Source organism: Phyllobates terribilis, unplaced genomic scaffold (assembly GCF_046119375.1).
Source record: "Phyllobates terribilis strain yellow unplaced genomic scaffold, ASM4611937v1 Scaffold_4__5_contigs__length_816908805, whole genome shotgun sequence".
Lineage (NCBI taxonomy): Eukaryota > Metazoa > Chordata > Amphibia > Anura > Dendrobatidae > Phyllobates > Phyllobates terribilis.
Genome location: NW_027362764.1, coordinates 473,954,878 through 473,973,117, shown reverse-complemented (window position 1 = coordinate 473,973,117; position 18,240 = coordinate 473,954,878). Strand labels below are relative to the sequence as shown.

Sequence of the window (18,240 nt, the reverse complement as noted above, 5' to 3'; positions counted from 1 at the left end):
GACCAAAATATTGCCCTGTTGAAACTTGTGCTACTTGATTTGCAAAAAGATGATGAAGCAATATAATTAGCTTCCATCATACCTGGAGAGAATCATTTACTACAGTAGGGTGATAACATTTTGAAAATGATAAAATAAAATGTTAGGAATAGTTGACATAGTAGCAAACAAGAATGAAGGTAAAGAAACCGCTGACTATTTGTCTTTACACGATAAGACCCGATTCATCAAGACCGGCAGTTTTCACACAAGTCTTGATGAGAAGATATCCAAGAGAAAGATGCTCCCGGTTCATTAAGAGCCGCATGCATGCACATGCCTCTTAATAAATCAGGAATGTCTGAATAGTGGCGTGTGCCTCAGCTCAAACTTTACTTCAGTCAGGGACTGGAGTAAGATTTGTGGAGTAGCAAAGCCTGCCACTCATCATGAATTTGACAAGTGGGGGCTGCCATGCCCCGGTCCCACCCCTGCTCAATACAATTTGTTGGAGTCAGGGCAAAAATAGCGTAAGAATGCCAAGAGTTGCAAAATTTTGGTAGAGCTTCACATTACTCCAGAACTTTGTGACTTTTCCAAGCTTTTTACACCAGAATTCTGGCATAAAAGCTTTGATGATCTGATCCTAATGACTTGTGAAACTATCGATAACAACTGGTGAATTTGGAAAGTTGTTTGCAAAGATTTTCTTCATTTACACTGGTAAAATATTGCTACGATCACTAAGAATCGTGTGAATCGGTGATGATTGGGCAGTGTACTGGCCTTTAATGGTTAATGACATAACAGTGTACCTGTTTTAAAACATGTAACAAATTTCCTTTAGTCATGTACTCAATCACCAGAGCATAGTTGCCATCTTCTAAGATGATGCCAAGCAACTTTACAATTCGTTCATGGCTGAGTTTATACATAATTTTACCCTCTTCATAGAGATCATTATTGTATCTGTAATACACAAAAGAAAATACATGTGAATTGATAATATATATATAAAAAAATACAATTGAGGCCCTACTGGGCATTACAAGATGCATCAATGCAATAGAAAAGAAATAGGATAATGTCAGTAAAATATTGTCTTGCTGAAAAAAAAAAAAGATGTTAAGTCCATCCAGTTTTTGAATGTCACCGTTTTCTCATTGAACAAGTAAACATGGTATGTACATTACCTTTCAAATTGCAAGACTTTCCATTCATCTGTGTTGAAATTTCATTTGCCACTTCTCCGGTAACGCCTCCAAATTACCCAGATCCATTAGTAACATAATATTGTCCTTTTCTGAATTAAAGGGGTTGTTCAACATGAAACATTTTTTTTTTTTTAAAGCCGTGAATTGAAAATAACAAATGGAGGCAAACACATCTTCTGGTGCCCTCACGGATTCAGCCCATGCCACGCCATGGAGTCTCAGTCAGTTCTGGAAGTGATGTCAGGCCCATTTGGAAGTCCCAGCACTGCTGCGGACTGTAAGTGGCTGTAGTGGTCCATTGACCCCCTCTTATAGTAACCTGACGTCTGACGCCAATTACAGGCTGCAGTAGTACTAGTAGAAAAAAAATTAGCTTCTTGAAATTTACAAAATTTATTGAGAAATTGATTCAAAATAAGTGCATAGTATTTACATGGACAGCGCAGCAACGCCTATCAAACGCACATGACGTTCTTTGTCAGAGTCCTGACAAAGAACGCCATGGGCATTTGAAACACCTTGCTGCTCTGTCAATGTAAATCCTACGCACTGATTTTTTACATCAATTTTTCAATAAATTTTGCAGACTTCAAGAAGCTTGATTCCATGCTTCAACACACCTAGAGACTAGGTTAGCTGTTTTTTCTTTTCATCAATGGTGATACTAGTACATCCAAATGGGCAGACACCTCTTCCGTCGACCTTCAGAGCAGCCTGCGCTGAATCCACAGGGGCATCGGAAGGTGAACATACCACTGTTTGCTATTTTCAGTCAATCCAGGCCTAAAAAATATATATTTAGTTTACTGTCAGACAACCCCATTATTTATTTTGCAGAGTTAATTCTAAAAACTCATTAAAAGATTTTTCATTTTGAACATGCAGTCTGATTTGCCAGCAGCATGGTATAGAGCAAGAGGAGGAGGAGAAGAAGGAACCAAGAAGATTAATATATAGGATTTGGGAACAGATGTAGTATAACTTGTCCAGTGGGTGGTCCTAATTAGTGATGGACAGCTATCCCTGCATACACACTTATAGAGAAAAAAAAATGTAATTGAGGGATGCTATATGCACAAAAACAATATTCCAAACATATTAGAAAGGTTATTTACATGACCATAGAAACAGTTCAGATAAATGTTACATTTAAGTAAGATTTCTGTTTAAGATTACTGTTCTGTAAAGGATGATAAACAGGAAGACATTGGCAATCATGTATATCTGCATACATTCCACTAAATAACATGCAATCATAATTAATAGACCTCCGTGTAAAGAATATTACGTAAAACATGAAAAAAAAAAATCCTATCACATTTGCCATGTCGACAAAAAACAACAACTGCAGGTTTGGCAAGTGTGATTTTCTCCCTTCATTTGGTCAGGTGCTGGTATTGAATGCATGAACCTTCGTACAGTCATTGGCAGATCTGTCCATCCTGAATAATCAGCTGTTTACAAGGGACTAATTGCCCATCATAAACGTCCTCAGCTATCAAACAAAAACAATATAATGATCCTTTGCATCTGCTTTCATCTATTAGAGCAAAAATTGTCAGCAGAACATTCCTTAAACGATCATTCATATGAATCTCGTCACAATCAATCTGACATAAAAATGAACTGATGCTCATTGTAACCATTTTATCCACCCATGTAAACAGACCCTAAAGGCCCCCATACACATCAGCCTAATGTCACATGATCCCACTGATATAGACATGTTTGACCAACAGTCTAATGTGTATGGGGGCCCCCCCAACAGAGGATTGTCGAGGAAGATAATTTTGTTCTCCAAAAGATAAACCGCCTGAGGAGTCGGACAATGGCTCTCTTATAGAGAACACTAAGCGCTCGGCAGAGTGGAAGCTCTTATTTATAGGAAAACCAGGCCAGAAAGCTGCCACCCAAACCATCGTTCTCCATCAACTACCTAAAGTCTATGGGGGCTTTAAGTATATAGACTGTTAATTTGTAACTACACGTTTCATTTTTTTTCACAATTCAACAGAACAAGTGAATTTAAGATAAGAAACTTATGTAATGTCTTATTAGTGAAAAATGGCTCCTTCCCCACTCATCAGTCACTATTTCTCTTCTGCACTGATCATTCACTCTGAAAAACTGCTCCAATCTGTTTTCACTGAGGGATAAAATAATACCTGCTGAATATACAGTGCATTGTGAAAGTAGTTGGCCCCCTTGAACTTTCTACCTTTTGCCACATTTCTGGCTTCAAAACATAAAGATATAAAATTCTAATTTTTGGGGGAAGAATCAACAAGTGGGACACAATCGTGAAGTGGAACGAAATTTATTGGATATTTTAAACTTTTTTAACAAATTAAAAACTGAAAAGTGGGGTGTGCAATATTATTCGGCCCCCTTGAGTTAATACTTTGTAACGCCACCTTTTGCTGTGATTACAGCTGCAAGTCGCTTGGGGTATGTCTCTATCAGTTTTGCACATCGAGAGGCTGAAATTCTTGCCCATTCTTCCTTGCAAAACAGCTCGAGCTCAGTGAGGTTGGATGGAGGGCGTTTGTGAACAACAGTTTTCAGCTCTTTCCACAGATTCTCGATTGGATTCAGGTCTGGACTTTGACTTGGCCATTCTAACACCTGGATACGTTTATTTTTGAACCATTCCATTGTAGATTTTGCTTTATGTTTGGGATCATTGTCTTGTTGGAAGATAAATCTCCGTCCCAGTCTCAGGTCTTTTGCAGACTCCAACAGGTTTTCTTCCAGAATGGTCTTGTATTTGGCTCTGTCCATCTTCCCATCAATTTTAACCATCTTTCCTGTCCCTGCTGAAGGAAAGCAGGCCCAAACCATGATGCTGCCACCACCATATTTGACAGTTGGGATGGTGTTTTGAGGGTGATGAGCTGTGTTGCTTTTACGCCAAACATATCGTTTTGCATTGTGGCCAAAAAGTTCGATTTTGGTTTCATCTGACCAGAGCACCTTATTCCACATGTTTGGTGTGTCTCCCAGGTGGCTTGTGGCAAACTTCAAACGAGACTTTTTATGGATATCTTTGAGAAATGGCTTTCTTCTTGCTACTCTTCCATAAAGGCCAGATTTGTGCAGTGTACGACTGATTGTTGTCCTATGGACAGACTCTCCCACCTCAGCTGTAGATCTCTGCAGTTCATCCAGAGTGGTCACGGGCCTTTTGGCTGCATCTCTGATCAGTCTTCTCCTTGTTTGAAATGAAAGTTTAGAGGGACGGCCGGGTCTTGGTAGATTTGCAGTGATCTGATTCTCTTTCCATTTCAATATGATCGCTTGCACAGTGCTCCTTGAGATCTTTAAAACTTGGGAAATCTTTTTGTATCCAAATCCGGCTTTAAACGTCGCCACAACAGTATCTCAGACCTGCCTGGTGTGTTCCTTGGTCTTCATGATGCTCTCTGCACTTGAAACAGAACCCTGAAACTATCACAGAGCAGGTGCATTTATACGGAGACTTGATTACACACAGGTGGATTCTATTTATCATTACCAGTCATTTAGGACAACATTGGATCATTCAGAGATCCTCACTGAACTTCTGGAGTGAGTTTGCTGCACTGAAAGTAAAGGGGCCGAATAATATTGCACGCCCCACTTTTCAGTTTTTAATTTGTTAAAAAAGTTTAAAATATCCAATAAATTTCGTTCCACTTCACGATTGTGTCCCACTTGTTATTGATTCTTACCAAACAAATTAGAATTTTATATCTTTATATTTGAAGCCAGAAATGTGGCAAAAGGTAGAAAAGTTCAAGGGGGCCAAATACTTTCACAATGCACTGTAAGGCTGTGTTCACACGATGCGTATTTCATGCGTTTCCGCGGCGTTTTTGCAGTTGCGTAAACGCCGCGGAAACGCATGAAAAACGCATGGTAGAAGGGCAGCAATGTTCCCCAATGGAAATCCGCATGTGCTGTGCCCATGATGCGGATTTTTCCGCAGCGTTAACGCTGCGGTCAAAAATCCGCAGCATGTCAATTAATTTTGCGGAAACGCGGCGATTTCGCCGCCATTGACTTGCATTAGAACGCGCCAATTCCGCAAGACAGCATTTGTACTTGCGTAATTGGTGCGTTCTAATGTGCGGATGGTACCCGGGTGTGGAGGAGAGGAGAGTCTCATCCACACCCAGGTACCATTGAAAAAGCTGTAAAAAGAAGAATAAAATAAAAAATAAATGTATTCTTACCATCTGTCGGCCCGCGCTGCGCTCCCGCTTGGTTCCCGGCACTTGCAGTGAGTTGTAGGACCTGCGGTGACGTCAGAGTCATGTGACGGGTCACGTGACGCTGACGTCGGCAGGTCTTTCAATTCAAAGTTGCCGGCAGCCGGGAGAACGGAGTGAGCAGGACAGCGCGGGCCATCGGAGGTAAGTATATACACTCTCTCGGTTCACACTGTATAAATCCATGCTGTTTGCATGGATTTATACAGTGTGACCTAGTTATCAAGCACTTTCCAGGTGATGCTAACATCGCCTGGAAAGCGCTTGTCAATCTGCATGCGGAAACGCATGTGAATCTGCATGTGGATCCGCATGTATTCTGCAGGAAAAACGCATGCACAATCTGCATGCGTTTTTTCTGCCAGGGAGATGCAGAAATGATGCAGAAATTTTCTGCTTCATTTCTGCATCGTGTGCACATACCCTAAAAGTCTATAGAGGTGGGAGGAGCTGGAGGGGAAAGAGTAATAAAATACAAAGAAAAACTGCTGATGCTCCAGAGGGAAAGACTGCTAAAATAAACAGGATACAAGTGAGAAACTATGGCTAGATGACAAATGATGGAATCATTGTTCTTATTCCTCTTTTTAGAAGGCTTTTATGATGATGCATTTTGTTGTTTAACCCTTTTTGACTTCTATTTAATGTTGTCCTTATGTTCTTCCAACTAAGACTTATGGTGACCAATGAACTGAATGATCTCCCATAAGTATCCCGAAAATAAGTCCAACACCAAACTCTTGTTTATCCAGTCTGCGTACTGGATGAAAGTGTTATCATTCTAATATGTTGGATTTGTTGAAGTTATTGTTATAAAAGTTTGCAATAAAAATTATACACTGCTCAAAAAAATAAAGGGAACACTCAAATAACACATCCTAGATCTGAATGAATGAAATATTCTCATTGAATACTTTGTTCTGTACAAAGTTGAATGTGCTGACAACAAAAATCACAGAAAAATCATCAATGGAAATCAAATTTATTAACCAATGGAGGCCTGGATTTGGAGTCACCCCCAAAATTAAAGTGGAAAAACACACTACAAGCTGATCCAACTTTGATGTAATGTCCTTAAAACAAGTCAAAATGAGGCTCAGTATTGTGTGTGGCCTCCACGTGACTGTATACCCTCCCTACAACGCCTGGGCATGCTCCTGATGAGGTTGTGGATGGTCTCCTGTGGGATCTCCTCCCAGACCTGGACTAAAGCATCCGCCAACTCCTGGACAGTCTGTGGTGCAACGTGACGTTGGTGGATGGAGCGAGACATGATGTCCCAGATGTGCTCAATCGGATTCAGGTTTGGGGAACGGGCGTGCCAGTCCATGGCTTCAATGCCTTCATCTTGCAGGAACTGCTGACACACTCCAGCCACATGAGGTCTGGCATTGTCCTGCATTAGGAGGAACCCAGGGCCAACCGCACCAGCATATGGTCTCACAAGGTGTCTGAGGATCTCACCTCGGTACCTAATGGCAGTCTTCAATGTTGCATCACTCCCAAGAAGACTCATGGCTGTATTATCTCAAAAGGGTGCTTCTACTCAATACTGAGAAAAGGGTCTGAATACTTATGACCATGTGATATTTCAGTTTTTCTTTTTTAATAAATTTGCAAAAATTTCTACATTCCTGCTTTTTTTCAGTCAAGATTGGGTGCAGAGTGTACTTTAACCCCTTAAGCCCCGAGGGTGGTTTGCACGTTAATGACCAGGCCAATTTTTACAATTCTGACCACTGTCACTTTATGAGGTAATTACTCTGGAACGCTTCAACGGATCCCCTTGATTCTGAGAATGTTTTTTCGTGACATATTGTACTTCATGATTGTTGAAAAATTTCTTCGATATCACTTGCGTTTATTTGTGAAAAAAACAGAAATTTGGCAAAAATTTTGAAAATTTTGCAATTTTCAAAATTTGAATTTTTAAGCCCTGAAATCAGAGAGATATGTCACACAAAAGAGTTAATAAATAACATTTCCCACATGTCTACTTTACATCAGCACAATTTTGGAACCAAAATTTTTTTTTGTTAGGGAGCTATAAGGGTTAAAAGTTGACCAGCGATTTCTCATTTTTCCAACAAAATTTACAAAACCATTTTTTAGGGACCACATCACATTTGAAGTCACTTTGAGAGGTCTTTATGACAGAAAATACCCAAAAGCGACACCATTCTAAAAACTGCACTCCTCAAGGTGCTCAAAACCACATTCAAGAACTTTATTAACCCTTCAGGTGCTTCACAGGAATTTTTTGAATGTGGAAGAAAAAAATGAACATTTAACTTTTTTCGCAAAAATGTTACTTTAGACCCAATTTTTTTTATTTTCACAGGGGTAACAAGAAAAAATGGACCCCAAAATTTGTTGTGCAATTTCCCCTCGGCACGCAGATACCCAATATTTGGGGAAAAAACACTGTTTGGGCGCACGGCAGGGCTCGGAAGGGAAGGAGCGCCATTTGACTTTTTGATTGTAAAATTTGCTTGAATAATTTGCGGACGCCATGTTGTGTTTGGAGAGCCCCTGTGTGCCCAAACTTTGGAGCTCCCCCACAAGTGACCCCATTTTGGAAACTAGACCCCCCAAGGCACCTTTCTAGATGCATAGTGAGCACTTGGAACCCCCAGGTGCTTCACAAATTGATTCGTAAAAATGAAAAAGTGAAAAAAAAAAACACTTTTTCATTTTTATGAATCAATTTGTGAAGCACCTGGGGGTTCCAAGTGCTCACTATGCATCTAGATAGGTGCCTTGGGGGGTCTAGTTTCCAAAATGGGGTCACTTGTGGGGGAGCTCCAATGTTTGGGCACACAGGGACTCTCCAAATGCAACATGGTATCCGCTAACAAATTGAATGGAAAATCGGCTCAAATTGCTAGCGGACACCACGTTGCATTTGGAGAGACCCTCTGTGCCCAAACTTTGGAGCTCCCCCACAAGTGACCCCATTTTGGAAACTAGACCCCCCAAGGCACCTTTCTAGATGCATAGTGAGCACTTGGAACCCCCAGGTGCTTCACAAATTGATTCGTAAAAATGAAAAAGTGAAAAAAAAACCACAGCTGTCACACACTAAAAGACGCATTTTTGCAAAATCTAGTTTTTGCATCGCCATATTTTGAGAGCTATAATTTTTCCAGATTTTGGCAGACAGTCATGTGACGGCTCGTTTTTTGCGGGATGACTTGACGTTGTTATTGGTGCCATTTTCAGGCACGTGACATTTTTTGATCGCTTTCTATTCCGATTTTTGGGAAGCAGAATAAACAAAAACCAACAATTCAGGAATTGTTTTTTTTTTTTTTTTTTTTTTTTATTCTGTTCCGCGTGTGGTAAAATTGATGAGGTAGCTTTATTCTTTGGGTCAGTACGTTTACAGCGGTACCACATTTGTATCATTTTTCTATGTTTTGGCGCTTATACACAATAAAAGCTATAGAAAAAAATATTTTTTAGCATCGCTTTATTCTGAGAGCTATAACTTTTTTATTTTTCGGCTGATGGAGCTGTATGGCGGCTTGTTTTTTGCGGGACGAGATGACGTTTTCAGCGGTACCATTTTTATTTATATGCGTCTTTTTGATCGCGTGTTATTCCACTTTTTGTTTGGCGGTATGGTGATAAAGCATTGTTTTTTGCTTCGTTTTTTTTTTGTTTTTTTTTTACCGTGTTCACTGAAGGGGTTAACTAGTGGGACAGTTTTATAGGTCAGGTTGTTCCGGACGCGGCGATACCAAATATGTGTACTTTTATTTTTTATTTTTTTTTATAATAATATTTATTGATGGGTACATTATATTTTTATTTTTGGTGGATTTTTTTTTTTATATTTTTGCAATTTTTTTTTTCCACTTTCAGACAGTTTATACACTTTATTACTTTGTCCCACTCTGGGACTTTCACTTTTTTTTCTCTGATCGCCTGCATGGCACAGGAATGCAGCACCATCCCTATGCCATGCAGGCTATCAGCGGTGCACAGTGTGAAGATTGTTTGGAGATGCACTGCGCATGTCCAAACAATCTTCCTGCTGTCTGGTGACCCGGATGTTGTCATGACGACATCGGGTCGTCATGGCAACACCCGGGAAGCCTTTGCAGACTGCGCTGGAAGCTGGAAGAGGAGGTGAGTATTGGCGATCACCTCCCCTTGCCCCCGCAATGCCGCGATCGACTTCGATCGCAGCATCGCAGGGGTTAATGTGCTGGGAGTGGTGCAGGACCGCTCCCTGCACATAGTACCGGGTGTCAGCTGTGACAATCAGCTGACACCCGGCGGCGATCGCGCCCGCACAGCCTGTGTGCGCGCGCGATCGCGATGACGTACTAATACGGGTCTGTCTCTTACATCCCAGGGCACAGACGCGTATTAGTACGTCAGATGTTGTTAAGGGGTTAATGAGAAAAAAATGAACTTTTTAGAATTTACCAAATGGCTGCAATGAAACTAAGAGTGAAAATTTTAAAGGGGTCTGAATACTTTCCGTACTCACTGTATTACACTATATATATTGTATGGCAGCGCTAGTCATCATCATGGTGGATACTCGCTGCGCCGGGTCAATTAACGCACACCAGCCACGTTTCTCAATATTTCACAGTTCAGCAGTTTATTAATCTTCATAAACTGCTTGTCACACAGTCCAACTTAGTGGCTCACCGGCATATTACACATATAACATCCAGGAGCCCTGTAAATAGCAGACAGGCCCTCTTGGCTCCAGTTACATCCCTCAGCAAAGGCACTTATATTAATGTCCACATCAATGTCCACATCAAGCAGTGTTTTACCTTTGAGGGGTTGTAGCTGCTTCAGTCCGCTTTGTCCCGCCACCACTGTGGCTATAGAGCTTACCACACGTGGTCTCCAGCCCTTATCCCGTCCAAGGCCACTGGCATCTCTCATACGCACAGATCCAGGCTCTGCCTTCCAGGACGCTTATTTTAGTAAGCCTCTGGCCCTCCAAGGCTTACTGGCATCGCTTATACCCAAGGGATCCAGTCTTCACCTTCCAGGAGTCCACCAAGCTTCATCAGGCCTCACACATGGGGAACAGGCCTCACGCCTATCACACCCCTTGCACCACCTGTCTCAAATTACCAGGGTTTTTATATCCTATAGAAACAGCCACAGGACCTGTGCTTATCTCACAGTCACGTGTCCAGACCTTCCGTTGTGCAAAAGGACCTGTGTGATGTCACAGTCATGTGACCAGTCAGCTGAGGGAGGTACATGGTCCGTCAAAACACGCACTGAACCATTAAAGGGATGACCAAAAGTTTGGACACACCTTCTCATTTAAAGATTTTTCTGTATTTTCATGACTATGAAAATTGTAAACTCACTCTGAAGGCATCAAAACTATGAATTAACACACGTGGAATTATATACTTAACAAAAAAGTGTGAAACAACTGAAAATATGTCTTATATTCTAGGTTCTTCAAAGTAGCCACCTTTTGCTTTGATGACTGCTTTGCACACTCTTGGGATTCTCTTGATGAGCTTCAAGAGGTAGTCACCGGAAATGGTTTTCACTTCACAGGTGTGCCCTGTCAGGTTTAATAAGTGGGATTTCTTTCCTTATAAATGGGGTTGGGAACATCAGTTGTGTTGTGCAGAAGTCTGGTGGATACAAAGCTGATAGTCCTACTGAATAGACTGTTAGAATTTGTATTATGGCAAGAAAAAAGCAGCTAAGTAAAGAAAAACGAGTGGCCATCATTACTTTAAGAAATGAAGGTCAGTCAGTGCGAAAAATTGGGAAAACTTTGAAAGTGTCCCCAAGTGCAGTTGCAAAACCCATCAAGCGCTACATAGAAACTGGCTCACATGAGGACCGCCCCAGGAAAGGAAGACCAAGAGTCACCTCTGCTTCTGAGGATAAGTTTATCCGAGTCACCAGCCTCAAAAATCACAGGTTAACAGGAGCTCAGATTAGAGACCAGGTCAATGCCACATAGAGTTCTAGCAGCAGACACATCTCTACAACTGTTAAGAGGACACTTTGTGCAGCAGGCCTTCATGGTAAAATAGCTGCTAGGAAACCACTGCTAAGGACAGGCAACAAGCAGAAGATACTTGTTTGGGCTAAAGAACACAAGGAATGGACATTAGACCAGTGGAAATCTGTGCTTTGGTCTGGTCTGATGAGTCCAAATTTGAGATCTTTGGTTCCAACCACCGTGTCTTTGTGCGACGCAGAAAAGGTGAACGGATGGACTCTACATGTCTGGTTCCCACCGTGAAGCATGGAGGAGGAGGTGTGATGGTGTGGAGGTGCTTTGCTGGTGACACTGTTGGGGATTTATTCAAAATTGAAGGCATACTGGACCAGCATGGCTACCGCAGCATCTTGCAGCGGCATGCTATTCCATTCGGTTTGCGTTTAGTTGGACCATCATTTATTTTTCAACAGGACAATGACCCCAAACACACCTCCAGGCTGTGTAAGGGCTATTTGACCAAGGAGGAGAGTGATGGGGTGCTACGCCAGATGACCTGGCCTCCACTGTCACCAGACCTGAACCCAATCGAGATGGTTTGGGGTGAGCTGGACCGCAGAGTGAAGGCAAAAGGGCCAACAAGTGCTAAGCATCTCTGGGAACTCCTTCAAGATTGTTGGAAGACCATTTCCGGTGACTACCTCTTAAAGCTCATCAAGAGAATGCCAAGAGTGTGCAAAGCAGTCATCAAAGCAAAAAGGTGGCTACTTTGAATAACCTAGAATATAAGACATATTTTCAGTTGTTTCACACTTTTTTGTTAAGTATATAATTCCACATGTGTTAATTCATAGTTTTGATGCCTTCAGTGTGAATGTACAATTTTCATAGTCATGAAAATACAGAAAAATCTTTAAATGAGGTGTGTCCAAACTTTTAGTCTGTACTAATATATATATAGATATATATATATATATATAGATAGATAGATATATACACATATATATATATATATATATATATATTATATATATATATATATATAGATATAGATATATATACATAGATATATATACACATACTAGATGGTGGCCCGATTCTAACGCATCGGGTATTCTAGAATAGGTATGCGGCCGACCGGGCGCAAGCAGCAGAGCGGTGTTTACATTTGGCGCCAAAATCGCTGATTGGTCTAGGCCGGCAACCGCGACCAATCAGCAAAGCGGTGTTAAAATTTGGCGCCTATATAGCAGATTGGTCACGGCCGGCGGTCGCGACTAATCAGCAGAGCGTTGTTTAAATTTTGCGCCAAAATCGCTGATTGGTCGCTACCGCCAGCCGCGACCAATCAGCAGAGCGGGGTTTAAATTTGCTGCCCATATCGATGATTGGTCGGGGCCGGCGGCCGCAACCAATCAGCGTGGTATTGGTGAGGACCGGGGAGCGCCGCTGCCTGTGCGGATACTTCCGCTGCGAGAAGCCGGGACATGAGCGACTGCTCGCAGCAGAAGTATCCCGACCCGCAGCGCCGCTCCCCGGTCCTCCCTTGACACGCTAGCAGCTGATCCGCATGGTGTTACAAAGGTCCGGACATTTGTGTTAAAAATCGCTGATTGGTCGCTGGCGCTGCCCGCGACCAATCACCGATTTTGGCGTCAAATTTAAATATCGGCCGCGACCAATCACCGATTTTGGCGCCACATTTAAATAGCGTCCGCGACCAATCAGTACAGCGGTGTTTAAATGTGGAGTCAAGATCAGTGATTGGTCGCGGCCGATATTTAAATTTGCCGCCCAAATCGGTGATTGGTCGCGGGCAGCGTCCGCGACCAATCAGCACAGTAGTGTTTAACTTTTGCGGCAAAATCAGTGATTGGTCGCGGGCCAAGACCGCGACCAATCACCGATTTGGGTGACACATTTAAACAGCGTCCACGACCAATCAGCACAGCGGTGTTTAAATGTGGCGGCCAAATTGGTGATTGGTCGCGGGCAGCACCAGCGACCAATCAGCGATTTTTAACACAAATGTCCGGACCTTTGTAACACCATGCGGATACTGTGGGGACATCAGCGGCTAGCGTGTCAAGGGAGGACCAGGGAGCGGCGCTGCGGGTCGGGATACTTCTGCTGCGAGCGCCCGCTCATGTCCCGGGTTCTCGCAGTGGAAGTATCCGCACAGGCAGCGCCGCTGACATCCATGCGCCTAGGGTGTGAAGGGAGGACCGGGGAGCGGCGCTGACATTCAATTGGTCGCGGCCGCTATTTAAATGTGCCGCACAAATCGGTGATTGGTCGCGGTCTTGGCCTGCGACCAATCACTGATCTTGCCGCAAAAGTTAAACACTACTGTGCTGATTGGTCGCGGACGCTGCCCGCGATCAATCACCGATTTGGGCGCCAAATTTAAATATCGGCCGCGACCAATCACCGATCTTGGCTCCACATTTAAACACCGCTGTGCTGATTGGTCACGGCCGATAATTAAATGTGGCGCCCAAATCGGTGATTGGTCGCGGGCAGCGTCCGCGACCAATCAGCACAGCGGTGTTTAACTTTTGCGGTAAGATCAGTGATTGGTCGGGTCTGAAGACCACGACCAATCATCGAATTATCTTGGTGAGGACCGGGGAGCGGCACTGCCTGTGCGGGTACTTCCGCTGCGAGAACCCGGGACATGAGCGGCCGCTCGCAGCAGAGGTATCCCGACCCGCAGCGCCGCTCCCCGGTCCTCCCTTCCGCATGGAGGTCAGCGACGCCGGCGGTCCTTCCGCTGCTACCAGCCGGGAGATGAGCGCCTCACGCCGCTCATCTCCCGGCTGCATCTCCGTCCCGCAGATGGGTCCGGCGGTCGAGGTCCTTCTGCTGGTACCGGCCGGGAGATGAGCGCCTCGCACCTGTTATCTCCCGGCTGCATCGCCGATGAGCTCCGTCCCGCAGATGAGCCGCTAGCTGCCATCTTTTTTCAGAAATCCCGCGGCGCTGAATGGCTGCTGCCGGACCAATGAGCGACGCGGGATATATATATATAAATAACAGTTTATACTGAACAGTTGTCTGAAAGTGCACTTACACTATAAACAAACAAAAAAGCTACAATTTGGAGGCACACAAACATATGTAGCAGAATATTATAACTTTCACTTGTGCTTTTCACAGTTAAATGCACAGAATAATAACTTACGACGCAGTCTTCAATCCTGTAAAAACAGTTTTTAGCGCTACCAGCCCATGTTTCCGATGGCAACATAAATAGACTTTGCCAAATCCTCCAGAATCAATCTCCTCCTTATCTAGAAGGTCCTTGGAACTCATACGGATGTCATCAAGAGACATGTCTGCAGCTGCTGCTTGCGATTCCATGGACTCAATGTTGCCGGAATAACCTTAAAAAAAAAAAAAAAAAAAGCAGATTAGGAATGTGTGCCGATAAAGAACTTCCCTCTGTTTTTTCAGGAATGCCATGCTCCCGAGCTGGCCGATTTCCTAGATTCTGGGGTGCAGGCCCTCCTGATTGATTGACAGTTGAGACTAGCTGCATTGTCTCCTCGCTGGACCAGTAGTGGTACTGAAGCTGACCGGGTTAGGAGCTATATATATTTATTTATTATATGACTATGACTGGATCTATCGGCGCCAGATTTGCCAAATAGGTAAATCAGACACTTTGGAAGGTTTGCAATGGCTTTCAGCTCTCTAGGACCTTCCATTTTACACATATTTTCAAAAAATGGAATACAAAAGATTAATTTAAGGGCAAACGGGGCCCCTCTGCACCAAATTTGGCCCATGAGTAAATCAGGAGCATCTGAAGATTTTAGACCGGGTTTTAGCTCTCTGGGACCTGCCTTTCTCAACATACAGTGGGTACGGAAAGTATTCAGACCTCTTTGAATTTTTCACTCTTTGTTTCATTGCAGCCATTTGGTAAATTCTAAAAACTTTATTTTTTTCTCATTAATGCACACTCTGCACCCGATCTTGACTGGAAAAAAACAGAAATGTAGAAATTTTTGCAAATGTATTAAAAAAGAAAAACTGAAATATCACATGGTCATAAGTATTCAGACCCTTTGCTCAGACACTCATAGTTAAGTCACATGCTGTCCATTTCCTTGTGATCCTCCTTGAGATGGTTCTACTCCTTCATTGGAGTCCAGCTGTGTTTAATTAAACTGATAGGACTTGATTTGGAAAGGCACACACCTGTCTATATAAGACCTCACAGCTAACAGTGCATGTCAGACCAAATGAGAATCATGAGCTCAAAGGAACTGCCCAAGGAGCTCAGAGACAGAATTGTGTCAAGGCACAGATTTGACCAAGGTTACAAAAGAATTTCTGCATTACTCAAGGTTCCTAAGAGAACAGTGGCCTCCATAATCCTTAAATGGAAGAAGTTTGGGACCACCAGAAGTCTTCCTAGACCTGGCTGTCCAGCCAAACTGAGCAATCGTGGGAGAAGAGCCTTGGTGCGAGAGGTAAAGAAGAACCCCAAGATCACTGTGGCTGAGATCCAGAGATGCAGTGGGGAGATGGGAGAAAGTTCCACAAAGTCAACTATCACTGCAGCCCTCCACCAGTCAGGCCTTTATGGCAGAGTGGCCCGATGGAAGCCTCTCCTCAGTGCAAGACATATGAAAGCCTGCATAGAGTTTGCTCAAAAACACATGAAGTTCTCCCAGACTATGAGAAATAAGATTCTCTGGTCTGATGAGACAAAGATAGAACTTTTTGGTGATAATGCTAAGCGGTATGTGTGGCGAAAACCAGGCATTGCTCATCACCTGCCCAATACAATCCCAACAGTGAAACATGGTGGTGGTAGCATCATGCTATGGGAGTGTTTTTCAGCTCCAGGGACAGGACGACTGGTTGCAACTGAAGGAAACATGAATGCGGCCAAGTACAGAGATATCCTGGATGAAAACCTCTTCCAGAGTGCTCTGGACCTCAGACTTGGCCGAAGGTTCACTTTCCAACAAGACAATGAGCCTAAGCACACAGGTAAAATAACAAAGGAGTGGCTTCAGAACAACTCTATGACCATTCTTTACTGGCCCAGCCAGAGCCCTGACCTAAACCCAATTGTTCATCTCTGGAGAGACCTGAATATGGCTGTTCACCATCCAACCTGATGGAACTGGAGAGGATCTGCAAGGAAGAATGGCAGAGGATCCCCAAATACAGGTGTGAAAAACTTGTTGCATCATTCCCAAGAAGACTCATGGCTGTACTAGCTCAAAAGGGTGCTTCTACTCAATACTGAGCAGAGGGTCTGAATATTTATGAACAGGTGATATTTCAGTTTTTCTTTTTTAATAAATTTGCAAAAATTTCTACATTTCTTTTTTTTCAGTCAAGATGGGGTGCAGAGTGTACTTTAATGAGAAAAAAATGAACTTTTTAGAATTTACCAAATGGCTGCAATGAAACAAAGTGAAAAATTTAAAGGGATCAGAATACTTTTCGTACCCACTGTATATGCCAGATACAGAATATAAAAGCAAATATGATCGATTTGTACAAAATCTGGCACATAGGTAAATCAGGAGATTTGAAGGATTTAAACTGGGTTTCAGCTCTCCAGGACCTACCATTCTTCTCAACATATTTGTAAAATAAAATGAATACAAAACAAAATATTAATTTAAATCTTTTTGGGACCCCACTAGACAGACATAAAATTTCTACGCATAACAACTCAGATATGTTGGCTTCATATCCGTAACAAACAAAGTTTTTGCCCACACACAAAAACAACAAACAGTTAAACCAAACCGACCAGTGTAAAGTAAGGTAACTTTACTATATATAATAAAATACTAAGATATCTTGTGACCCGTCATCTGGCACTTTTTTTTAAAAACCGGGAACAACCGTTATAGACAAGCGTTTCAGGTTACTTGGGTGACATTGCCAAAAGTGGAATCCAAAGTCCCAGTATAAGGCCACGGTCTCACTATCAGTATTTGGTCAGTATTTTTTCTCAGGAGTGGGTGATAAATTCAGGATTGGTGACTTGTTTCTATTATACCTTTTCTCTGATTGTTCCTCACCTGGTTTTGGCTCTCACTCCTGAGGAAAAATACTGACCGAATACTCACCAAATACTGATAGTGGGGCCAATAGCCTAAGGGTATGTGCACACGGTGCATTTTTTATGTGGTAAATCCGCTCGGAATTGGCCCCAAAAACGCATTGCAAACCTTATCCCAGCATTTTCTATGAGATTTTGCAAGATCTGTGCACATGACCAGGATTTTTCCTTACAGAATTTCATGTGCGGGAAAAGAAGCAGCATGTCCATTCTTTGTGCGTTTTTCCTATAAAACGCATTGGAAAAAATGCATGGCAAATCCGCATCAAAAACACTGCAGATTTTCCGCAGCGTTTTTGCTGCCAAGAGATGCAGAACCTTGCAGAAGCGCTGCAGAAATTTCTGCAAGCAAATCCTGATCATGAGCGCATACCCTAAGGCTATGTGCCCACGATCCGGAGCCGCTGCGGGTTTGACGCTGCGAACTTATGCAGCGTCAAACCCGCAGCGGCCAGATGTTATAGCATAGTGGATGGTATTTGTAGAAATCCCATGTCCACTATGCGTCTGCGGCTCACCCGCGGAAACTGACATGCGACTCGTCTTTCAAAACCGCAGTATGTCAATTTCTCTGGTGGGTCCGCATGCGGGCTTTCCCCATAGACCTAACTTCTATGCGGAAAGTCTGCATATGAAAAAAATGGAGCCGCTCATTTGCATAATGAGCGGAAGCTGCCGGCGGCTCTTCCGCGACGGCTGGGCCGCAGGCTGGTACACATCGTGGACATATACAGTACAGACCAA

General features: G+C 43.1%; 1 protein-coding gene across 1 annotated transcript in view; it reads right to left on the bottom strand.

The window, feature by feature from the left end:
- Nucleotides 1–18,240, bottom strand: part of RIPK1 (receptor interacting serine/threonine kinase 1) — an 88,417-nt gene that overhangs the window by 61,535 nt on the left and 8,642 nt on the right. Inside the window, exons 2-3 of the mRNA XM_073678697.1 lie at nucleotides 14,581–14,782; nucleotides 795–948 (exon numbers count right to left, since the gene is read on the bottom strand). Of these exons, the coding sequence (XP_073534798.1) occupies nucleotides 795–948; nucleotides 14,581–14,759 (333 nt within the window). The 5' untranslated portion in view covers nucleotides 14,760–14,782. The remainder of the gene's footprint in view (nucleotides 1–794; nucleotides 949–14,580; nucleotides 14,783–18,240) is intronic.